The sequence below is a fragment of the Mus caroli genome, unplaced genomic scaffold, assembly GCF_978045245.1.
Source record: "Mus caroli unplaced genomic scaffold, Mus_caroli_1 scaffold_17, whole genome shotgun sequence".
NCBI classification, from domain to species: Eukaryota; Metazoa; Chordata; class Mammalia; order Rodentia; family Muridae; genus Mus; species Mus caroli.
This window is the reverse complement of record NW_028227272.1, coordinates 41,722,561-41,747,522: the sequence shown is the minus strand read 5'-3', so window position 1 is coordinate 41,747,522 and position 24,962 is coordinate 41,722,561. Positions and strand designations below refer to the sequence as shown.

Here is a 24,962-nt window from a genome sequence, read left to right as displayed (position 1 = left end):
TTCTGGGAGAGGAAAATGGCAGCGCCTAGGTTGAGTCATAGAATGGGAAGGCTCCTTGAGAAAGCGCCCGCACTGGGGCCTCGGCCCCGGGTTTACAGCACGTCCCCTGCCTTCGCAGAAGTGCTAAGGCTGCCACAGAAACAGCTAACGAGGGTAGTGTACCCGCTGCGGGAACTGGGGCAGCACCTCGCCGCGGACTCGGGGCCTGGCCTTATCGAACAGGGACTCTTCGACCCGAGCCTGGAGGACATCGGGAGGGCGGAGAGCATCTTCGAGGCCACCGCCCGGAACCGCATCGAGTACCTCAGCTCCGCCGTCCGCCTCGACCACGCCCCGAGTTTGCAGCAGCCGGAGGTGAGGTTGACCGCCCGGTCTACTGTAGGTGCGAGAGGCTGAGTCGCCCCGTGCTCATTTCCTGTCACCCAGTGAGAGAGCTCGTAACAGCAAAAGAAAACACTCCGTGTGGATGCGCCACTCGTGTGCGGTGCCCGTGGAGGACCGCAGTGAGCCGCAGTGTGGGTGCTGGGAATCGAGCTCCGGTGTTCCGGAAGAGCTGCCCGTGCTTTTATATTTTCATTTTAGTTTATGTGTGTTTGCCTGCGTGTATGTCTGTGTACCACATGCCTGTTGCCTTCAGAACCCAGAAAAAGACATCAGTGCTCGCTGGAACGGGAGTTTCAGGCAGTTGGGAGCAGCCATACGTGCTGGCTGGAACTTGAACTACAATCCTCTGGCAGCAAGCGCATCTAACCACTGAGCCATGTCTCCAACCCCGAAAATACAACATGTAATAAATAAGCCACTGTAAAGTCCTGAGAATACTAAGTACTCCATTCTCCCTTCCTCCCTCTCATACTAGGTGTGTTTCATAGGCCGAAGCAATGTTGGAAAATCCTCTTTGATAAAGGCCTTATTTTCCCTGGCCCCAGATGTAGAAGTCAGGATCTCAAAAAAACCGGTATGCTGGCTATCTCTTGAATTTATAAAATGAGACCTAAGTATTGGCAGATGCAAGAGATCATAATTGCTAAGTTCCTAGAGAAGAAATTTTTTAAAAACATGTAATAAGGTAAGACATCATTAATGTCTGTATATTCTCTGAAAAATAAACAAGAATATAGCTGAATTGATTTTAGTAGCCTTGCCAATATCTAAAGGAAAGCATTCTTGTTCTAAATTTTTCCTTAGTTGACAAGTTAAGTATTTTATTGCTGTTATCTGTTTTCTTCTATAATAATGAGTGTCTAGTTCTACATTGGTTGTAGGAAAAAAGGGTTTAAGTTGCTTTGTCCTCTATATTCTTGTGTATATTCCAGATGTGTGTATTCTTTTACCCAAGGCCACTCTGTGCCTTTCTTCACAGATAACTCTGATCTTCGGGCCTTCTGCTATCCTCTCCTTCTTCTCCTTCCTTTTCAATGATGCAGTCAACTGGTACCTAAAACAACCTTTTCCGAAATCTCACCGCTGGCCCCACTTACCTTAGTGTCCATCTGACAAAACACTTCCACCAGCTGTGACCCTCACTGTTTCACCCGCGAAAGTTTAAGCCCTTTCATGAAGCTAGCTTTCTCCTTCCCACTTCATGGTCTCTGGTTTCATCACAGGGATTCCATCCTTCACCCCTCTCCTTCCTCACCACATAAGCCAGCTAAAAGGTTAATTCTAGACAGAATGAATCTCACTCTTGTATAAGAGAATGATAGAGAAGGTGTATTCTTTTCATTCTCAAATACACAATTCTAAAAACACTTTCTAACAGATAGACAAAGACGCTCACCAAGAACTTAATCATCGCTTACGAAAAGCCCTCTCCTTTGATATTTTATACCAAACAATTGACTTTAGTTTGTCTTTCCTTTTCTGATTCCTATGTGTTTCATGAATGCAAAAGCGCAAGTACCTGTGTTGTGTTATCTTTGCATCAATTTTAACTTCACTGTTGTAATTGTGGGGTTGTACATTCTTTAAAAATTATTTTTGAGGACACTAAACTGCACATGCAAAAACATCTTGGTTTACGGAAACACTAGTCTGCAGAGGATGAATGTCAGACTCCGAATCTGGGTGTTATAAGAATCTTTGTGATAGAATAAATGTTTGGTCAGCACTCTTAAGTTATTCCTCTGTATACATTGCTCATCAGAGAACTGGCTGATGGCAAACACAGCCTTAATCTGGGTGGTTTTCACAGACAGCAAAATAGGAAAGATCCTAAAATATTTTGTCTGTGTATTTCTAATATGAAATGTAAAGTTTTTAAGCTAAGCATACTTTTTGAAAAATTGGAAAGATTTAATTATGATTTAATCATTGGTGGCCACTTCTCTCCACCTTTTTTCCCCCTTGTATTCACAGTAGTTCAGAATATACTTCAACTTTTAATAAGTATTTGTTGATTGAATATTTAGGTTCGTGAACATTTCTAGGCATGAAATAAAGGATATATTTTAAGCCAGGTTTTTTTTTTTTTCATTTATTCTATCAGGGGCACACAAAGAAAATGAATTTTTTCAAAGTTGGAAAACATTTTACATTGGTGGACATGCCAGGGTATGGCTATAGAGCACCCAAAGACTTCGTTGACATGGTAGAGACTTATCTAAAGGAACGAAATAAGTAAGGACATTCTTTTTCTTTCCGTTGTTAGACATTTGACCCCAAAGCACCTTAAAGGGTCAAGGTGATTCTACACATGACAGACACTGCAGATTTGTTAAACGCCTTACTTGTAGGTGCGCTTCATCCTTGTATAACTCTACAATATTGAGAACCAGGGTATACACTGCCTGTTTAGCTTCTGCCTAGCTCAGGGAAGTCTTAACTTCATTTATTTTATCAAGCTGAAACTATAAATAGTATTCCACAGCTAGTTCATCCATTTAAAAACAAAAAACAAAAAAAAACAAGCTCTTAGCTGGCTAACTTTGAAAATGAAAATTGTTAGCTAATTGATTTAAATAAAATTCAGTAAACCCTGTCCATTCAATCATCATAGACTCTGAAAATGTTATAAAAATTCTTTGGTCTCCGTACATAATCAAGCAATAATATGTTTCAAGAACACACAATCTAGAGGAAAATAATGTTAGGCTTCTGTAGTGTAAAAAAGTAATCGTAAAAAAAGGACTAGGGATGTAGCTCAGTAATAGAGTACTTGCCTAACTTGTTAAAAAGCTCTGGATTTGAACTCAGCATCACTAATTTGAAAGAATATATATGTATATATGTATATGTGTGTGTGTCTATGTAAACATTTTATTTACAGCTTTACATATAAATGATGCAAAATTAAACTAATATTAAAAATTATAATTTGGGCCAGAGAGATGGCTCAGCCGTTAAGAGTACTGACTGCTCTTCTAGAGGTCCTGAGTTCAATTAACAGCAACCATATGGTGGCTCACAAATATGTGTAATGGGATCTGATGCCCTCTTCTGGTGTGTCTGAAGACAGCTACAGTGTACTCATACAAATAAAACATATCTTTAAAAAAATTATAATAATTTGATATTGTCTCCTTTTTCCATTAGATATTGTAAGGTCTTACAGGAGGAGGTCTCATTTATATTTATTTCAAGTCTCAGTTTAATATGTTCTTATTGAAATAAACTGGTATTTGACAAATTTTGTTATTGAAGAACAGTAACTGCATTGAGTCCTACTAGACTACAGGATGAAGTTCCTAGTATGAGAGAGACAGATGAATGTGTATATCCTATATTGCCATTAACTTTCTTTCTATTCTTACAGTTTGAAGAGGACATTTTTATTAGTGGATAGTGTTGTTGGAATTACAAAATTAGACAATATTGCCATAGAAATGTGTGAAGAATTTGCATTGCCTTATGTGGTAAGTGCTTCCTTAGACTCATGGTGGGAGTTAGAAATCAGTTTGATATGCATTTGAATATGCAAATATGCTTGTCAGTAATAAGCAGGTATTTTCCTCAGAAGGTAACAGAGTGGCTGGGGCGATGGGTCCATGGGTAAGAATGCTTGCTACACAGCATGAGGCCGTAAGTTCTAATCCTTAGCACCCACATAAAGAGCTGTGTGACTGTGTATATGCCTGTCACCCCAGTGCTATAGATGCTGGAGACAAGAAGACCACTCGGCTTGCTGGCTACCAACTTAGCTCCAGGTTCAGTGAGGGGCCCAGGCTCAAAGGAAAAAGCCAAGTGATAGAATAGACACACGTCCTCCTCTGGCCTCCACAGGCTGACACGTGTACACACAAGCACACTTATACACACAAGCATACGTCATACACATAAAAGTTCTGTGACACTTTCATATATGCTTCCTTTCGGTTTTAAGCTTTTAAATGTATGGAGTGTGTGTATGTACATGTGCATCTGCATATGCCACATGTATGGGGAAACCTGTGAAGGCCAGGAGAGGGAACAGGTTTCTCTGAAGCTGGAGTAACAGGAGGTTGTGAGCCACCCACTGGGTGATGGAAACTGAACTACTCAGGGCCTCTGAAGGAGTGTGTGATCTTAACACGCCTGAGCCATCCCTCCACCCAGAGCTTCTAAAGTGACAGTCACAGTTTTTAAGCTGTTCATTTAGTGTTCTTAGATGCCCTTACATCCATGATGTTTTCATAGCAACACAAACATTTGCTCTGTTAACTTTGAACAGCAGCCCATGCAACCAACATTTCTACAGCAGAACTTTTGCAAACAAAAATGTTCAAAGAATGTAGAAGATTCAAGCACAACACACACAAGTAGAATTTTAATATTCTTCGAAAAAAAAAATCTGGGCTGGAGTGATGGCTTAGTAGTTAAGTGTAGTAGCTGTTTTTCTGGGGAACCCTGGATCAATTCCAGCACCATATGACAGCTTATACCTCCAGTTCCAGGCAATCTGACACTCTCACACAGACATTCATGCAGGCAAAATACCAATGCACATGAAATAAAAATAAAATTTAAAAATTATCTTAAAAATTTTATTTCAGGAATATCTCACTAGGTTTTTTCCCCCCTACTAGCATAAAATAACACCACACTAAAATGCAGATTGGTAGGTTAGTATCCACATTAATTTTGCTTTGTAATACTTCCAGATAAACTAAGACTTAAAGTTCCTTTCTGTGAAAAGTGAGGAACCCAATTACTATAATTTATTTTTCAAAAAATGTCAGAAACCACTAAACTGAAGCAGAGAAGTTTCAGGTGAACAAATCCATGTGCCTCGTCAGCCACATTTGTCAATGTCTCAAAATTATGAAATTCTTGGGATTTGCAGGAGTCCTATGAAGTATTAGGGACACTGTTGTAATGCATCAAGAGATTGGTATAAAAATGACTGAACATTATCAAGCTGGTTGTGGAGTAATTGTATTCCTGGCTTAGTATCATACACATCGTTTTGTGAAATCATATATTCCCTTCAGTTTAGCTGAAGTTAACTGAAGGGAATATTATTTTCTTCTTTGGAAAAGTACCCAAGATGGGGGGAAAATAGTCCAAAGGATAACTTTATATTTTAGCCTAGTGGAGTTAGAGTTGAGCGATATAACAGTCACTCGGCATGGTACGGGGCACCACTACCACCCTCAAATCAGTGTGTGTGTGTTTGATATTCCCCAGGAAAACCTGACAGATTGAAATTTCACTCTTTCCATAATTTGTCATTACTCATGTTTTGACCTTCTGCTACTACTTTGTAGTTGGATAAATAACATTCTGGATTTACAGATAATACAACTATGGCAGATGTGCCCAGAAAATAACCCAATTTCTAATTTTTCCTTTAGAATATTACATGTAAAATTGAACTTTTTGGTTCCAAAATTGTTTCATATTGGCAGCTTTATGTGACTCAGCCAAGATATATTAATTTAAATGTCATAGACTATAAGATACATTGTAATCACATGAAACAGCTGATGTCAATAATAAATGTTGCTCAGTGGTTCTCACTGATCTTTAGATAAAGTCCAAGATGGTCAAATGTAGTAAATGTACTTAAATTATTAAGTGGTGGGCACACAATGTACACTTTGTATGTGACATAGATTACCTCTTTTCATCAAAGCAAATTATATATGGCTTATTTTTATTTTATAGATTAAAGAGTAGGTAGAAATGGAAATTTTTATGTGAACCAACTCAACCTAACTGAAAGATTGTAGTTAAAATGTGTAAGTCTATACTGTTAAATTTTATTTCTAATACTTAAATGATTTTCCTATAGATGATATTAACAAAAATCGACAAATCTTCCAAGGGGTATCTTTTAAAACAAGTGCTCCAGATTCAGAAGTTTGTTAACACGCAGACACAAGGCTGTTTTCCTCAGCTGTTTCCTATAAGGTGAGAATCCGATTGCTCTAATAACATTGCGTACTAAAAGGCTTGGCTGTGGAATGAGCGCTCCGGGAGGAGGTGCCACGTGGACACCTGTTCCACTGTGAGTTTCCAGTAATCTGCTAGTGCTTTAGTCTGTTCTGTTTTCAAGCTGGCTCTCCCTTATAGGTACTTCCCTCTCTTTCTGCTTCAACCCAGGTCAACCCTAGCCCATGGCAGAGATTAAAAACTGTACTTTTCAAACCAGTCTTTACTTATGTACCTACTAACTGTGTCTCAGGCACAAGCATGAGGTGCAGTGCCTACCGAGGACAGAGCACCTTTAGAGTCAGTTCTCTCCTGTCACCTTGTGGGATCTGAGACTCAACTCAGATCATCAGGCTGGAAAACAAGCCCATCTCCTTAATTTCAAAGAAAACTACTTAGCTTTAAGGTAAAAAGCTCATTCAGGCCATAACAAAGCAAAGTTTGCCTGAAAACTTACTGGAAAAATTTGCTTTCAAGACTGTAGAGCTGAGTTCAAGACCAGCTCCCTCTCCTGTAATAAATGATGATGATAATAATAAATCCTTATTTTAAAATTTAATATTGGCTTTTATAAAGAAGAAAAAATGTTCTAACTTTGAATTAAACTAGTCAGACAGTATTTTCTGAGCGGGTAAATTTGGGGACTCTGTTGTGGTTTCATGACAAATGGGTTTTTCCTTCTGTTGTGAATCTTGGGTACAGTAAGTACTGTGTGCTGAGACAGCTGGAGAATCAATCTCTGGTTTCCTTGCTTTGACTTATTTGTGGAAGGCACTGTGGTAATTTGTGAGAAAATAAGAAACCAAGTCACTGTTGTAGGTGAAACTGCCCTGAGCACCCATTTTAGTCAAATCAGTGTGGATCTGTTGAAATTGAGATTTCGAATGTGCCTTTCAGCGTCCCCTCCTTAATCCCACACACCACTCTTCTCTGGCCCTCCATTCAGGTCTGCCCTGTTCCTGAGCCTTTATCCTACAAGAGCAAGGGAAATCCTGCAGGTGGAAGTAAGGTCCTAATTCCTCCCAGTATCCTCAGCTTTGTCAGACAGCCATTTAACTTAACTGTTCAGTATGAAATAAAACGGGTTTAAAAAGTACAGAGTTAAACCTAGCAAATCATGGTTAATATATAGCTATGCTGAAACAATATAAATTTTAGTTCTATAAGCTGTTTGAATTGACAGCATGATGTGCCCTGGGAAAGTTAGTAGGTTTGGGAGCTACAGTGGTGGAATTACGGAGTTCCCAAGAAGGGACTGATGACTCAGTAGCCTCACACTGCTGTGCACACAAACCATCCACCAGAGGCATACACATGTCAGAGCTGTATCTGTGTGACCACAGACAATGGGGGAGTTGTTCCCACACATACAGCATGCTTCGTTGACCTTTTCTCATGCCCGTTTCTCAAGTGAGAAACGGAGTTACAGAGAGGTATGTGACGTGGAAAGAGCATGGGCCTTAGCCTTGGTTTTGTGTAACATCTACGGGCTTCTGTTAAAGAGGCTACATGTTTTAAAGCAGCTTGTTTCATTTTCTCACTGGGAAATGTCACTAGAAGGCTCATGTATTGTGGTTGATATACACTTTAAATACAGAATTTCTTGTCAGTCCAAAGTGGCAGGCTTAGGCTTACGGTCCACTTTATTGAATTCCTGGTGTTTTTTTAAGGGCATTTGCCTTTTTACACGTGTCCCTGGAATTACTGCTGTCATGCATATTTGCCACATGTGGCCCAGGACCTGCAGAAAGTCACCCAAACACTCAGAATCTATGAATTGAGATATGGAAACCTGCTCTCCTGAAAGAATGATAACACACCAGTCATTTATAAGAATATACTCATAAAAAAAAAAAAGAATATACTCATATATTATGATTGGTATGTTTTATAGATGATATGGGGAAATATATAAGTAGGCACAGTCTAGTTGCTTCTGTATTTTTTTTTTTTTGAGAATAAATTTGCAAACAAATGAGAACTGACTCTCAAGACAGAACTGTGGGTTAACAGAACCATAGCACGTGAGTACAGAGTGCCAGTTAGTATATGAACCATCAAACTTGTATTTTTCCTCTAAGTTTTATCTGCTTACTTCAGTCATAAAAGGTGTCATAAAGCTGTTTTCAGCAAGGTAGTTTTGGCCAGAAAATCTACAGGGCTGCACTTGCTATCAGAACTGGCTCAGTCCAGGGCAGACTTCATCCTTATAAGCCAGGGTAGATTCACGCCTGAGAAATAGGTGGTCCACCCACTTCTATATGGATGGAAACAGATACATACAAGTCACAATATGTGAGGATTTCTTTTTAACTTAAAGTATTTCAAGGTGGTTGAACTTTTATCACAAAGACCACACTAATTATCTCAAGGCCTACTCTGGAGAACAGATGAAAGGGAAGCTGTGATACAACACCTAGTATCCTTAAAGAAATGGGTCACATAGTGTAGATCATCACAGTTTAGAATATGCGCGACACTAACAAAAGAGAAGCCAGACAACAGACTACAAGCATAGCCCTCCTACATGAGATTGTAAGAGTTTATATGAAGAAAGCTGGGCGTGGTGGCACACGCCTTTAATCCCAGCACTCAGGAGGCAGAGGCAGGCGAATTTCTGAGTTCGAGGCCAGCCTGGTTTACAGAGTGAGTTCCAGGACAAACAGGGCTACACAGAGAAACCTTGTCTCGAAAAACTTAAAAGAGTTTATTTGAAGAAAAAAAAAAACTTTGTGCTTTGTATTACTTGAATTGAAGTCTGTTGCAACCTCTGAGGTAAAGAAGAAAATCAAGTTTTCTTTTCTTTTCACAGTGCAGTGACCAATTCTGGAGTCCATCTGTTGAAATGCTTTATCGCAGATATAACAGGAAGTCTTAAGTCCCAGAGTAGATGATGTTTCAGAGTTCTTCCTGACAACTGGAGTTAAACACCTAGAAGAATGCCAATATTGTTTTAAATATTGTGCATCTCAACTTGAAGGAGATTCGGCATTAAGACCTGCATTACCCTGAAGCAAGAACAAATGCGTTGGGGGTAAGGGTTACAAATAATGAATTAAATCATATTGGTCATTAGGACAGATGCTAGCGGGCTTTTCTATTTTAACTGACAAGCCCAGAGCATATACAAATCCATGAAGGGAGACCCTGCTTCTATAGAGAGGATGGATAAATCCGGTTTTTCTCTTATAAATGGCTACTGTCTTCAGTTCCGTAAATGTGAACTAGGTAAAGGAGGGGAGTGCCTTCTGTAAAGCGTGCATATGTGAGTAGAAAGGAAATGATTGTATGCTTAGAACTCTTCTTCTAGTATTTAATTGAATATGAAAAAAATTGTCAAAACTTGCTGGACCAAGGAAGCACCAGTCCTGAGAGTGCAACACAGGCTTCATCATCAGAGTCCAGGGTTCAGCTTCTACTTCTAGTGTCCTTGGGAAAACTACTTGATGTTGCCTCACCTCCATGGTGACCATCAGCACCTTAGCTATGAAAGCCAACAAGTTATACCGAAGACAACTGCATGTTTATAAACCCAAAGCAACCACACAGCACAGCAAAAGTCACAGGCTTTTATCATAGAAGGCACTCCACCTTGAAAGTAGCAGCAAAAATAAACAGGAACTAGATTTAAGTGAAGAAATTCACAAGTCAGTGCAATGTTTAGAATCACTGTGCTAGAGATTCTGAATGGGAAGATCAGCTTTGACTTGCAGCTCATAACTCTTCATGAAATATCTTAGCATTTCAAAGTGAGACTGCTGTTAGAGGTTATAGCTGTGGTAAGGCTCCACAACTCTGTGGCTTTTTAAAAACCCAATTGTAAATGTTCCCATTGTTCTACAGTTGATAGATTTAGTCTATTTTACCCTAACTAGCAGAAAGGTTTTTTTTTTTTTTCCACAAAGCAAAACATAGATGTCAAAATAATTACTTTCAAAGCCATCCTTCTGCCAAAAGCAGAACTGTCTGTCAATGTGTCCCACAGCAGCAGACAGCTGAGGTGATCAGGAAAAGGAGCACTGAAGTGGAAGGACTGCTTGCCCAACATGCTGGGCCACCACGTAGACAGGCACTGCGGCTTGCTCTTGAGGGACTTTCTGAGCACTCTCAAGACATGGGCTTCCAGTGCAATGCCTGCCCAGGGACCAGAGGATGAGGCAGGGACACACCTCTTCCCAGTTTACATACCCAAGCACTCAGATTCATACGCTCATACATGTATACAGACATACACTATACACACAGATCACACATTCTAAAAAGCCAGGACAGGTTGCCAGAGCAGAAGACAAGGTAGCAGCAACAGGGGGTCGACACAGCAATGTCAGGAGGATTTGAAAGGTCACAAACTGTCATACTCTGCACTTACAACTGGAACACCTAATGCTCCTTTTAGCTCTTATCTGCAAAGCTAGGAACTGGAAATGGTTCAGATTACAGAATTTGGGACTGTTTGCCGTCTTTAATTGTAGAATGCCCCAAGGCCAAGAATCCCAAAATAGAAATATTCAAACTTGTAGCTTTCTTGAGCCTCATGAGTATGGTATATAGCAGAAAGCAGCAGTGTCCTAGTTGAAGTGAGTATGCAAAATCCAGATTCACATCCTGCCACTCCCACCCTCTGGCCTTTAAAGCAAGTGTCCAGTTGTGCCTAAGGTTTCAGGCTTGCAGGCCTTAGGCTGTGCCGTCACTGGAGAGCAGGGGGAAGACTCATTGTTTTCTCCTAAGCTTACCCCTCCTGCCCCCTTCCTGGCCTGCAGGGCTGAGCAGACTTTCCATGACTACATTACCTTTTTTCATGGGTAGAGCAGCTCATTTTGTAACTCATGACTGTCATTTCCAGCTTACTGATATGTACAAAGAATCAGGTGATGGCATTGATGCCAGGTTTCAAATTCATGATTGGCCTTATTCCTTAGCTACTTTTTTGCAATATTTCATAGGAACAAAAATGGGAAAACACCAAAAGTCTTTTCATATACCCCCTTAGGAGTTACACAGTGACAAAATGAAGATTAGATAATGGTTTTAAGCATTTGAGTAATGGAAAATCTTTTGATAATCCATCTTTAATAACATAGCATACACTCACATTTGTTATTCAAAAGGAAGACCTGGGCAGGAGATGGCTCAGCCCATGGGTAAACACATGATGCTATGCCTGACAATCTTAAGTCCACCTGTGGTGACTTGAATATGCTTGGCCCAGGAATTGGCACCATTAGGAAGTATGGCCTTGTGTGTCACTGTGGGTGTGAGCTTTAAGCCCTTCCTCCTAGGTGCCTGGAAGCTAGTCTTCTCCTGTTTGCTTTTGAACAAGATGTAGAACTCTCAGCTCCTCCTGCACCATGCCTGCCTGGATGCTGCCGTGCTCCTACCTTGACGATAATGGACTAAACCTCTGAACCTGTAAGGCAGCCCCAATTAAATGTTGTCCTTATAAGAGTTGCCTTGTCATGGTGTCTGTTCACAGCAGTAAAACCCTAACTAGGACACCACTCCTGGGACCCATAGGCGAGGACAGAACCAACTCTCACAGGTTACCCTCTGATATCCACATATACGTACACACCCTCACACAAAGTATAAAACTTTAAAAGGGAGTGAGGTCAGTGAGGCCAGGTGACCCTTCATGGTGCTTTGCTACTCCAGCCTTGTTCTGTTTACCTTCAGATATAAGATCTTATAAAATTACTCAGATTTTAACTCAACAGTAGATCATAAAATCATCTAATTCAGAAACTGACTTGTTTCAGTCATGAAGGATGTGTTCCTCAGACTGTTCATCATAGTTAACACCTTGCACAGTCTAAGCCAAACACCATCTGATTAGCTTACACAAGGCTGCTGTGAATGTTTATTGACCTGAATGCACTCCGGTGGGAAACTGCACAGAAGCAGCTCTCAGCCTAAGCAGTGTTTCCAGAGCTTAGCAACACCCCTTAAAGGAGCAGAACACTGGACCAGCTTGTTACCTGCTCAGAAGTTTCACATCACTACATCTAAACTCCCATCAAAGCAAAAATATCATCAATGTCATCTGCTTCTTTAGCAGTGTCTGGCGCATTGTGTGTGTGCATCTGTCTCTTCGCCTGAAAGCCAGATTCATTTCTACTGCCCCCTGGAAGGTTCCCATGGACCACCATCTTTGTCTTTAGGTCAGGCTTTGCAAGTTTTCTCAAGACCTGCTTTCCATTAGGACAGACATCTGACCTCTGAACTGTCCCAGAGCATCTCCTCTTAGCACTGCTGTCCCTAGTGTTCTTCAGAGTCCCTTCAGGGACCTGCTGGGTTTCCTTTAAAAGAGTTGACTGTAACTTTCTCTGCGGTTTCCTTTGTCTTGATAAAACTTTATACTCTGATCTTCTTTGTCTGGGAGGATGCTTTGAAGTGCTGGTACGAGAGCCTCGGAGAAGGCAGTTGCAGAGAGATGTTTTCATGCACTGTAGCTTCTTTGTCAAACTAAAGGACGAAACAGAAAAATCTCAACTTATTATGATACTAAAACGTTCTCACTTTTTAACTGTCTCCACCAATTTCTAACAGAAAAGTACACAATCTATTACAAGTCCTAGGCCTGTATATACATATAACCCCAAACATACAAAAATAAGGAAATGAGAGTTTCAACCTAAGAGTATTTTGTTCAGAGCCTGATTCCCTCTCTGAATCAGGATGCAGGCAGATGTGCTTCCGTTTTTCCCCAAAGTAACTCCCATTCACTGTCTAACAAGGTCACAAATGGTGTGACCTTGCTCACACGTAAGAACCGTAGCCTTCCCCTCATGCTGATAATCTGTTCCTAGGTAAACAAGAGTGGAAATGGCAAAATATCACAAACGAAAAGCTCTGTGGTGTGTCAGACTCTGCTTCTGGCTAAGCTCGTGTTCTAGCAGGAAATGAACAGAGGGAAGGAATAAAAGGAAGCGGGGTCACCTACCAAAGACTGTGACCCCTGTGAGGTGCTCTGTGAGTTGTTCCGCATCCCCCTCAAGCCCGCAGTTAGAACTCAACCGGAGCCATCTAGGCATTGCCTCACTACCTCACTTCTCTCTCACCCTCAGCCAGCTGTGCTGCTGCTATCTACAGAAAGCCGCCTCCCACAAGATCACCAGGAGCCCAAGGACTAAGGCTGCCCCACACTGTTGCCCAGGCTTTGAACACCACAGGCAATCTTAGTGCTTTCTGAAATGAACCAGTGGGAATGCCGTGGTGGAAGGGAGTCCAGACACTGTCAGTTCACTTTTTTCTCCTGACACAACCGCCCAGATAACTGTTAGCAACACATGAAACTGTACTTTGAGTAGGACTTGTTCTAGCATCACATATTTAACTGTACTTTGTCTTGTCCTAGCACCCCAAGGGCTGTTAGATTTTAAACAAAGGCCGTAATGCATATGCATATGCTTTCTTACTGAAAAGGGAAAGGAATTTTCTGATGTAATTACCTATAGCCTTGAGATTCCACATGTCTGAACCTATTACTCTTAAGAAGTTTGTTGCCCAGATAGGTGGCCTGAATCTTGAGCTTTTTGCTCCGGGACCACACAATTGCCATTTCAATTTCTTCAGAAAGTTGGGTGAACGTCTTGGTCTTTCGGATTCTTTGCACAGTATTGTTAGCCCAGTGAGTTCTCAGTTTCTGAGAGGGAAGTTTGGTTGTCTTCAGTTTGGATTGAGAATATTTAAACTCGCAGTTGGTCTCCTGGCGGTTGGTCTCCTGAAGTGTAAAAAGGTGAGAAAAAAATATTGAAAATAGTAGTGACTTCAAAATAAAGGAAAAGAGTTTTGAAAAGCTGATCCATTTTAAAAAAGTTAAAATAATTTTGTAAGGACACTTTTAATCCATCAGCCTTTCCTTTTGATCCATTCTTCTAACACTATCTCTCTTTATACTTCTACAGAGGCAAGTCCTATCTGCCTTTTAATGAAGTGTACACAGGAAACCCAAGATAAATACTGTAACACACATATGTAGTACACCTACACACACACAAACTGACTAAATAGTAGTCAAGGTCGAATGATTTGTGGGGGGAGGGAGATTCCCAAGTCTTTTACAATGACATCACTCAACTACCTCATTTCCTTGTTTGCTTATCAGGGACATAATTTTTATTTTTTTACTTCATTTTCTTTACTAAAGACTGAGCTTAGGACCTTGTAAATACTTGGCAAGTAGCCTATATCCCCAGCCCTTTAAAGTTTGTTTTGTTTTGTTTTAATTCTGAGACTGGGCCTCAACAAGTTATCCAGGCTGATTTAAACTCAGTCTAGTTCAAAGGGGCTTTGAACTTGCCATCCTCCTGCCTCAGCCTACTGAGTAGCAGACATAACAAGGCTATGCCAGTAGGCCTGACTTGGACTACATTTGCCTTTCACTTATTCCCATCACCCCCAGGAACAATCCTCAAGATGGGTCATAAATGTTACTGTAACCATGAAGACAGAGAACCCTGGAAGTGTCCAGCATGATAGGCCTGGCAGTCCCTTAGTGACCAGTGAAATGATTAAGTGTGCAACACTCCTACCTTGCACCACTTTTAAGAAAGCATGTTTACTTAGTCTTTTCTACAGCTAGTCAAGTTTGATTTTACCAGCTTTTTCTACTTTATGAAACTATACCACCCACCAAGTCTACCTAGCCTCCATTTAAAGCTAACTTTCTTTCCAAATTTGTGGTGGTACACACTTTTATCCCCAACACTCAGGAAGTGGAGACAAACTGGTCTCTATGAGGTCAGCCTGCTGGTCTAGCATGGTGAGTCCCAGGCTAGCCAGGGCTGCATAGTGAGACCCTGCCAAATAAATAAGTAAATAAATATTCTCAAACCCAACCTAAAGAAATAATGATGAAACTAAAGACTGCAGTATTATTTTATAATCAATAAGTTGTTCTAAATAGTATATAAATGCCAATTACTAACAATATGGGAGCAATTAAGGGTCCAGCCCAGCTCCCCTCCAGACCAACTCTGCAGAGGTGGGAAGGTCCACAGACACCACAGTCCCGGGACTGCTGTAATGAGGAATCACATGGCCTCATTCAGACCAGAAGTCTATCACTTCACTGTGGAGCCTTGGTAACTCTGGAGACTGCCTCAGGTTTCCCCCTTGAGATAGGAAAGCAGTAATACAAGAGTTTCTCTCATGGAGCTTTTCTGAGGATTCTGGCGTTAATGTGCATAAAGCATTTAAGATATTGCCAGCTGCTTAAAGGGTCTGCTATGATTTTTCCTCCTTCTCAACTCATCAATTAGGTAAGATAAAAATGCAAACTGCCATCTGTGTTAAAAAGGTCAATAAAGAAGTGTGGGTTCAGCCAGGCAGTGGTGGCACACGCCTTTAATCCCAGCACTCAGGAGGCAGAGGCAGGCAGATTTCTGAGTTCGAGGCCAGCATGGTCTACAAAGTGAGTTCCAGGACAGCCTGGGCTATACAGAGAAACCCTGTCTCAAAAAACAAAAAATAAATAAATAATGTGTGGGGTTCTTAGAATTAAGAAGTAGTAAATAAAATGGAAGATATAAGCCATGAAGGTTTGAAACCGACAATGGTAATAAAAGGCAGGCGGTTCCTGGATGACGGACGGGTGACACTGACATACTGTAGAGGCATAAAGTCAGGAACCATTTTCTAACACTAATAAAAGGTATCATGTTAAAGCTTAACAGGACTGATGCCTGATGACAAATGAGGCGGGAAACAAAACTGGTGACTGTTACTAACAACATCTGCCATCAGTACTGGTGACTGTTACTAACAACATCTGCCATCACTTAAATGCTTACCACACATGAGTCTCCACTGACTACATGTATAAACCCAAACTCAGAGGTGCATGGCATGGAGAAGGGAGGTAGAGACAGGTGAGGGATCACACAGCTAATACGAAGCAGGGCCAACGTTGCAGCAGGTACAAAGCCCATGCTCTTCAACTGCTCACCATCCATACATAGGCTACTTGGAGATTCCAGAGCAATGCCTATTAAAGCACTTCTGAATACACTCCACTAACTGGACTAACTAGGACCATTAAAAAGCCACCTTCTTCATTCTGCAGCACACACCTAGAACTAAGAGTGCCATCAAGCAAACTCCACCTCCCTCCTTACTGAGGAGCTTCCTCGACACTTGGCAGAAGTGAAAAGCGATGAGGTTAAACCAGACAGACCTGAGTCGCTTTGTTTCCACGTCTTGTGCAAAAAGCCCGCAGGTCAAATCCCAATGGCTTTTCTGCAGAATTAAAAAAACAAAACACAACAACAAAAGAGACAGAAAAACTCAATCATATTACTTTCAAACCTCCAACGAATTCTTAACTACGTGACATTTCCTGCCAAGTTACTACAAAAGAAATGAAGAGAATAAAGCAAAGCCCCAGGATGGAACCGGAAGCCCAGCTGTGAGAACAGGTAACACTCACACCTCCCTAACATAACCAGGGTGAGGTGCTGAGTTTCTTTCTACACAATGCACAACTGTACCATGCTTTCAAACGCTTATTTTATAAATATGTGTTTAAGACACAACAGACAGAACTAGATACACACAATTTAAAGGAAATAATAAAAAGGTGTGTGCTTCTCTACGCAGCTCACCTTTTCTGGTCCTCTTATAGGCTTTCACTGGCTGGCCCAGGTCCACAGTGCTCTGTAGATTGCTTGTCATTTGTTCAGATGGTTTGGAAAGTCTATCTAAGGTGTCTTCATTCATCTTTGGTAGTTGCTCTCTCATTAAAAACAGTTTATTTAGCAACTTTGTTACTCCTTTAGTAGCAGAAGCTGCAGGTGTTTTTCCCTTGAAGACTTCAAGGTAAGAGGGGCCTAGAAAGTCAGTGATGTCCGAGGGAAAGGCAAAATCTTTGAAGTAAGGCATGGGATGAATGCTGGAGATCTCCTGATGCAATCTGAGTAATGGCTCATATAAGGAAATGAGCCTTCTCAAAAGTCCTTTATGGAGAACCCTAGAAAGAAACAGAAGCTCTTTATATTTATACACACACACACACATATATACACACATAGTAATTCAAATGCTATTACTTCTAAGAATAAGCAGAATAAACAGATGTAGAGGAAGAACTGTAGGAGGCAGAGAGCTCAAGGACACCACATGAAAACCCACAGAATCAACTAAACTGGGCTCATAGGGGCTCAGAGACTGAACTGCCAACCAGGAGCCTACATGGGACTGACCTAGGCCCTCTGCACATATGCTACAGTTGGAGACTTAACAGTGGAAGCTGGGACTGTCTCTGACTGTTGCCTTTTTGGGACCGTTTCCTCCTCCTGGGTTGCCTGGTCTGGCCTTAACAGGGAGGAGGTGCCCAGTCTTACTGCAACTGGATATGTCATGGCTGGCTGATAGCCATGGAGGCCTGCCATTTTTTGAGGAGTGGATGGGGCCTAGGAGTGGAAAGGAGAGAGGCCAAACTTCGGTCCAGATGTTTAAGCAGATCAAAAAGATGATTGAAAATACAAATAAGCTGGCAGTGGTGGTGCACGCCTTTAATCCCAGCACTTGGGAGGCAGAGGCAGGTGGATTTCTGAGTTTGAGGCCAGCCTGGTCTACAAAGTGAGTTCCAGGACAGCCAGGGCTACACAGAGAAACCCTGTCTTGAAAAACCAAAAAAAAAAAAAAAATACAACTAAGATATGTAGGTTAAGATATCTTACCCTAGGTTTCTATTTGAAGGTAGCAAGACTCTTCTGGGTGTGTCTCTGTTGTTAACAGTTTTGCTACACTCAAATCAGAACTAATGATCCAAAAATTCTCTACTTATCCATTAAACCACTTTATGCACACACACACAAGGAAATGCCTTTTTTTTTAGTTTATAAATTTAACAAGTGGTAATCCTATCAACCAAATATGGCTCAAAAGCAGCAGTGTGTCAGGCAAAAAGAAGTCTAGAGCATACAAGGAAGGTGAAATTGTATTTCTACGTTCTATTAAAATTAACAACCAGTTGTCAGAAAGAACCAAAATATGACCAGCTCAGGAACAGCAGCTTTTTCAAAAGCCTACTGCAATATTACTATGGCCAACATTTGTTGTTGTTGTTATTATTATTTACTATTATTATAGTTCCTAGGTCCTAGAAAATCACTTTCTGAGCTACTCAGAGTCAAGGCGAAGAAAAGCCGTCTTACGTAACTATCCAGCTAACAATGTGAAAATCAACTGTCATGGGAAGAAAGGGAAGACTGCACCTTTAGATCCCAGGGCAAGAGTGTGAAACGAAACTGTGTGAACTCTAACAAGAACCTCAGGCCTGATAAAGATGAAACAGAATGCAGAATGTGAACGTACCATAACCTGCTCACCAGCCCAACCATCACAAGGTTCAAAATAATGAATTCCTTTAGCCCTAAGTGCTTCACAGTCAACCTGAGGAATATGTTAAGGTGAAAAAATAAAACCAAGGGAATTTAAGATTTGTAAGTTACAATTATGAAAGAATTTATAAGAACGCTTTGAAGATATTAAAGCCCTAAATGGCAATAAAGTCGCATTACACTAAAAGCAAAACTATCCATTCTACTAGAGCTCCTATTGTTAGTCAGTGTCTGGGAGTAAGAATGTCTAAAGACCAAGCTCTTGGAGTACTTGCTAGGTAGAGACACAGAGTCCCTGGCCCCAGCCACAACAGCAGTTGCTGGAAGAGGAGCCAAAAGGCAAAGCTTTGAGAATCCCCACAGGTTACAGTGCCTTAAGAACACAGCATTTGGGCTGGTGAGATGGCTCAGTGGGTAAGAGCACCCGACTGCTCTTCCGAAGGTCCAGAGTTCTAATCCCAGCAACCACATGGTGGCTCACAACCATCCGTAACGAGATCTGGCGCCCTCTTCTGGAGTGTCTGAAGGCAGCTACAGTGTACTTACATGTAATAAATAAATAAATCTTTTAAAAAAAAAAAAAGAACACAGCATTTGAACAGCCAAATAGACCCAAAGAGCTTCCAGTCAAGAGACGGCGTCCCGCAGTCAAGGATACAGAAATGCCTTGCAGCAGCAGTCCAGCAAGCGCAGTAACAACTTGCAGCCTCCCAAAACCTTCATCAGCACCACCTCCACCACTGGCTGGCTGGGGACGACGCGGTTTTCTGTAGCTCCAGGCTGAGTTGCACTTGACATACACAGAAAGAACATGACTGTCATTTTCCAGACAGCATTTCTGCAGCAGTATACAGCCTGAGGTGGTAATGCCCAGTAGCACTCCACTGTTCTTTCACTGCAACCTATGAGTCCCATTTCAGTGTCCCACCAGTCCCTCCCATCAGTCAACAGGCTCCCCTCATTAACACGCAACATGTACATCTTTGCATAGCTGATTATATCTCACCACCAAGCAGAGAATACCAAAGGGTGCCCCAGACAGAGCAATGGACCACCTACTTGGCAGACAACAACTGTGACAGGTCTTCGATTGAGCCCTCCAAATTCATATGTTTCAAACGCTTTAAGCACTGTTCTACCTGAAGGAGGAAGAGCAGCTCAAATTAGTATGTGTATATACAGCAGTGTCACAGATACGACCAAGAATGCAAAGAAGCAAAGCATTTCATGGTATGGAAATAGCCACAGAAGGCCTTCCCATTTAATGCCAAGGAAACCCAAATCCCAAAACAATCTCACCAACCCAACAACTTTCTCAATTCAAGAAAATTACTACATGCCAAATGTACTCGATGCTGTAAAGTGACCAAAATGAATGTAAGTCTCAACATTCTAATTTGTTGAGGGAGCACATTTATAGCTGGGAGCCTAGTAAAACAAGAAAGCAAATTCTTAACTCCGTTTCAACAGTCTATAAGCACCAAAAATGAAGAAAGTGACTTAGTCAGAGTAACTACACTGAACACCTACTATGTGCAAGATATGCTAGGCAATAACATGGTATATGATACGCTCCAATTTACAGTAATAAAGATAGATATAGCAAGTACTTAACTAAATGCTGAGATGGATATGCTTTATTTAACACGGCAATCCCCCCTTCTCTGCTTTTCCCTACAGCGCTTCTTACCAGTTGGTATACCAGTTATTGACTGACTGGCTGACTGACTGACTGCCCTTTTCCCCAAACTATACTATAAACTCCCCATGGAGAAGAGAACTTGTCCGTTTTGTTCACGAGTGTAATCCAGTTATTAGAACGGGTTAGTAGGTTCTTGTGGTGGGGGAGGAGGGGGATCCATGTAGAATACAAAAAACTGCATGAATTCTCTAGTTGTCAGGAACGCCTACCATGGGCGCTCCCTGGACTGCACCAACATGTCAAAGCATGATGGGAATTGATCCTGGTTAGTGCTGTTATCTTTTCAGAGCTACACATATACTGCTAAAAACCAATCACACTTACAGGCTCTAACTCCTTAAATTCACTGGGGCTAGCTTTTAATTTCCAAGTCTGGATACCATCTTTTCAGATAGTTATTGACAGCCCAAGACAGTAACACTTGGAAAATAGTGAGTGAAATAAGATTTGGGGGTGGGGAAGGGAGGAAGGGAAGGAACATCAGCAAGGAAGCTAGTAAATAAGTTTGATCCTGGATTCAAAAGCCTGCGTACAAGCTGCCCTAGAAGGAAATCTAGGGAAGACCATGGTCCTCTTTGACAGGGAATCTTCATCTCTTGGGCCTTCAGCAGGAGGAGTATGGCTAGCCAGAAAGAGTACGTCTGTACAGTGAGAAACTCTGTCTTTTCATAGCTGTAGATCCAACGCACTGCCAACAGAGAACTTTGTGAAAAATAAGTAAATACCGGAAAGATGTCTGTGTCACACAGCGCCCAGCGCGCTGAGCTTTTAAAGGTACCTGAAGCGTTACCTAAGTGGCCACATGAACGGTACATGCAGAAGCCAGCTTCAGCAGCTCTCTGCCACGTTACAGTCCTGGAGCTCAAAGTCGCAGTGTTTTCTTAATCTAAAACGTACATGGAACCATTCTGCACCACAACTTACCATAAACCCACTTACACCAGCACACTGCTGATTAGATTATGACTCCAAAGGAGTAAACCACAGCTCTAAACCACAACTGTTTTCTTTTTTAAGATTTTAGGGTTTAGATTAGTTTACTTTTGAACTAGACAAAGGCGCTGTTAGACTGTACATAGAGAAAATTAAACTGGAAAGAATCAAAATACACTGTTTTGTTTGCTTGCTTGCTTGATTCATTTGAGACAAGGTCTCTCTACATAGCCCTGGCTGTGCTGGAACTCACTACATAGACCAGGCTGGTCTCAAACTCACAGAGATCCACCTGCCTCTGTCTCCAAGTGCTAGGATTAAAGGCGTGAACCACCACACCCAGCTTTGAAATATGTTTGATTATAAATTACTTTTTTAAATGATTTTGGAAAAATCAAAGACCAAAAAAGCTAAAATGTAATTGTATCTTAGAGGCTGAAGAATCAAAACAATATATGAACTTTGCATGAATAAAAAACTAGTAAGTGGCAGTGAGTCTCATGTCCCTCAGTACCAGGCTATGTGTGGAGCACAGAGCTCCCCTCACCTGTCTGAGGGCCAAATGGGGCTTGTGGTGGCCCAGCCTGTTGTGATTGCTGTAGAGAACGGAGCATAACACATCGACTTCCGCATCCAAGGTCTGGCTCTTGAGTGACTGTGTGACGAGGTGGCACCCTTTAATGACAGCTGCAGTGCAGGCATCTAAAGCAGAGACAGTTAAACGAGACTCGGTATGCAATCCTACACTTACTGCACCCACCCGGTGAGAAACTCGCTAAAACATGTGCTTTAGGGGCTGGCAAGATGGCTCAGTGGTTAAGAGCGCCGACTGCTCTTCCGAAGGTCCCGAGTTCAAATCCCAGCAACCACATGGTGGTTCACAACCATCCATAATGAAATCTGATGCCCTCTTCTGGAGTATCTGAGAACAGCTACAGTGTACTTACATATAATAAATAAATAAATCTTTAAAAAAAAAAACATGTGCTTTAAAGAACTCAAAACACAAACTGGCCTCAACTATAAAAATGAAGGATTCTAAGAAAGACATTGGAAAATGAGGGCAGGTGACCAATAAGGGAACATGTGTTAAACATCAACATGCGTCTGTCTTTACATCACTTTTTACCGTGACTGTGAGTAATAGACTGCTTTTACAGCTATCATTTGCTGTACGCTTACGCTTACACCCCGGATATTAAAAAGCCTGGCCACGCTCCATCCATCTCTAAACCCCTCACTTTGTTCTGCAGGTGAGCAAGACAGCATGCATACAAATACAGCCTTCAAAGGCAGAGGAACTGTATTTGGATACAACTTTTTTCTCTTTTTTAAGATTTATTTATTTCATGAGTACATTGTAGCTGTCCTCAGACACACCAGAAGAGGGCATCCGGTCCCATTTCAGATGGTTGTGAGCCACCATGTGGTTGCTGGGAATTGAACTCAGGGCCTCTGAGCAGTCTGCTCTTAACTACTGAGCCATCTCTCCTGCCCCATAAATACCACATTTTGATAAGAATATATAATACATTCGGCCCTCTACCTGTGAGCACCATCTGTGTATTCAAGCAACCTCACACTGAATATAGTCCCCCAAAATTCCATCTGTAATGTCATATTGTATAGGATTTCATAAGCAAAGTAGATAGTGTTAATGTATACAGAAAGATAGGTCCTACTGCAAATACTATCTACCATGTTATACAGACTCGAGCATGTACACATTTTTTTATAAGGAAGGATTCCTAGAGCCAATCCTCCGTGGATATCAATGGGAAACTACATCCAGAAAAGAGAAACCACCAGGGCCACTGGAAATTGTATTATGTAACTGAATGGGTATACAAATGTTTCCTAATCGGAACATGAGCAGCTGGGAAGCAGGCGTCAGGCGCCATCTGGTGGCTCAGAAAGGAAACACAAGCATTCTAAGTGAAAAGCTCTGTCCTATCTGGAGAAATTAAATCAGCTACCTGGGTGATGAGAGGTTGGTGAATTTCCCATAGTAATCTGTTTTTAAAATTGTGACTAGAGAGGAATTAGAAAGAACTTAAAACTGCGTGGGAAAGATGGATGGGAAGAGGGGTGAGAATACTCGATAGGTTGAACTTAACAATTACCAAATGTGTCTGTAATGACAGCTACGGTCATTTGACTGTCAAACCAGGCACTGTTACAAATGCTTCGTGGTATCAACCTTTCCATTTCCCGAGTATGGCCAAGAAGCTGGTACTATTTTTTATTCCCATTTTTGAGTGGGATAAAACCTGTCTTAGAAATAACAAAAAGTAACTGACAGTCATAGGACCACAAGCAGCTTCAAAAACAAAAAGTTGGATGTAACCATGAAAACTACAGTATTTGGTAGCTGTGTCTCCCGGTAGCTGATGAATGTCCCTTTGTGATTAAACATCCTTCAAGCTGTAGGTAGGCTGCTCTCACTCTGGCGCACGCCTTTAATCCCAGCACTGGGGAGGCAGAGGCAGGCGGATTTCTGAGTTCGAGGCCAGCCTGCTCTACAGAGTGAGTCCCAGGACAGCCAGGGCTACACAGAGAAAACTCTGTCTCAAAAAACAAAAACAACAACAAAAAAAAACTAAGGCAACCCAGGTATTAACTCACAATTAGAAAGACCCCCCACCTCATTAAAATATTTACGTTTTAATATTTTATTAATTTTAATATTTTATTACGTTTTTGGGGGTTCGGGGTTGTAGCACAGCATTAAGTCCAGGGAGAGATGTAGAACATATTACTTGCAGAAGTTGGTTCTCGCTTTCTACCACGTGAATCCTGAGAATCGACCTCATTTCGGCTTGGCCATACGCACGTCCCACCCACCCAATAGGCTTTTCTAAAGGATCATGGGAAAAACGTTCCAAACGAGAGTCCGCCCGTGGTTTGGGAGCGGGTAAAACAAATCGCCTGATCCCTCGAATATGGTTAACACCTCCACAGCATATATACTAACAAACTAAATTAAAACTCACAACACAGACCCCACACACACACACACACATCTCTTTGCGAATCCCTGTTTTCTAAACAAACTGCTCTAACGATCTCATTTTTTCCCCCTTGAGAAAAACCGAGAGACCAGAGTAACTCCCTCGCCCAGTAAGGGGGAAACGAGCTCCATGTATTTTAGAGACAAGCCGGAGGTCCGAAGCCGCGGCGCACGGTACTTGAGTGACAGCCCCGATCCTTGGGGACAGCACAGGACCCAGGCAGCGTCTGGGGGCTACACATGCCGGGCCGGGACTAGCCATGCTCTCTCCTGTTCCGGCATAGGCACGGTGAAGCCCAGGCGCTTGCCAGCAATCCTCATGCCACACTATCCAGGCCGGACCTTCCGCCTGGCGCGCCCCTTCCCGGCGTGCCCCGCGCTCAGGAAGTCCCACCCCGTCCCACGTGAGCCCGCCTGGCCGGTTCCCGGAGACACGCTAGGACCTCCTCGCTGGCCACACTCACCCAGGGTGGCGCTGGGGTCCCGCACGGTCAGCGTGCTGCAGTTCCCCGCCTGGGGGATCCTCACGCGGTTCCACGGCTCCGCGCCCGGCCGCACCGCAGCGGCCATCTCGAGCGGCGCGGGAGGGCCGGGGAAGGCCGAGCCGAGCGAGAGCGAGTTGACG

The 24,962-nt window shown here is 42.1% G+C and overlaps 2 protein-coding genes across 5 annotated transcripts; one reads left to right on the top strand and one right to left on the bottom strand.

Annotated features, from left to right (window-relative positions):
• Positions 1-11,796, top strand: Gtpbp8 (GTP binding protein 8). Of its 2 annotated transcripts, XR_015045774.1 has the most exons (7): positions 1-354; positions 860-958; positions 2,489-2,619; positions 3,755-3,854; positions 6,212-6,330; positions 9,164-9,385; positions 11,631-11,796. XR_015045774.1 is itself a non-coding variant. In XM_021185258.2 (6 exons), the coding sequence occupies exons 1-6, from the start codon at positions 16-18 to the stop codon at positions 9,243-9,245; spliced, it is 870 nt and encodes a 289-aa protein (XP_021040917.1). In that variant the 5' UTR covers positions 1-15; the 3' UTR covers positions 9,246-9,544. The 2 variants fall into 2 exon arrangements, 1 of the variants encoding a protein (XP_021040917.1); XM_021185258.2 differs by lacking the exon at positions 11,631-11,796 and having other exon boundaries at positions 9,164-9,544.
• Rmp64 (ribonuclease MRP subunit p64) lies at positions 9,165-24,962 on the bottom strand. 3 transcript variants are annotated; one of them, XM_085832422.1, is made up of 10 exons: positions 24,802-24,962; positions 21,875-22,029; positions 19,752-19,831; positions 19,351-19,482; positions 18,667-18,744; positions 16,953-17,317; positions 16,526-16,587; positions 13,800-14,071; positions 12,327-12,813; positions 9,165-9,282 (listed from the first exon to the last, which is right to left on the bottom strand). In XM_085832422.1, the coding sequence occupies exons 1-9, from the start codon at positions 24,905-24,907 to the stop codon at positions 12,354-12,356; spliced, it is 1,710 nt and encodes a 569-aa protein (XP_085688548.1). In that variant the 5' UTR covers positions 24,908-24,962; the 3' UTR covers positions 9,165-9,282; positions 12,327-12,353. The 3 variants fall into 3 exon arrangements, with proteins under 3 accessions (XP_085688548.1, XP_021040914.1, XP_085688549.1); XM_021185255.3 differs by lacking the exon at positions 9,165-9,282 and having other exon boundaries at positions 11,403-12,813; XM_085832423.1 differs by lacking the exons at positions 9,165-9,282; positions 24,802-24,962 and adding an exon at positions 24,024-24,469 and having other exon boundaries at positions 11,403-12,813.

Bases quoted from the DNA above. Each gene is read 5' to 3' on its own strand.
- Rmp64 (XM_085832422.1), bottom strand. From the start codon at position 24,907: ATGGCCGCTGCGGTGCGGCCGGGCGCGGAGCCGTGGAACCGCGTGAGG. The intron at 19,832-21,874 runs GTGAGGGGAGCT...TTCCTCCTTCAG, and splicing joins CCCATTTGGCCCTCAGACAG to GTAGAACAGTGCTTAAAGCG. The intron at 16,588-16,952 runs GTGAGCTGCGTA...TTAATTCTGCAG, and splicing joins CTATAAGAGGACCAGAAAAG to AAAAGCCATTGGGATTTGAC.
- Gtpbp8 (XM_021185258.2), top strand. From the start codon at position 16: ATGGCAGCGCCTAGGTTGAGTCATAGAATGGGAAGGCTCCTTGAGAAA. The intron at 959-2,488 runs GTATGCTGGCTA...TTATTCTATCAG, and splicing joins TCAGGATCTCAAAAAAACCG to GGGCACACAAAGAAAATGAA. The intron at 6,331-9,163 runs GTGAGAATCCGA...TTCTTTTCACAG, and splicing joins CCTCAGCTGTTTCCTATAAG to TGCAGTGACCAATTCTGGAG.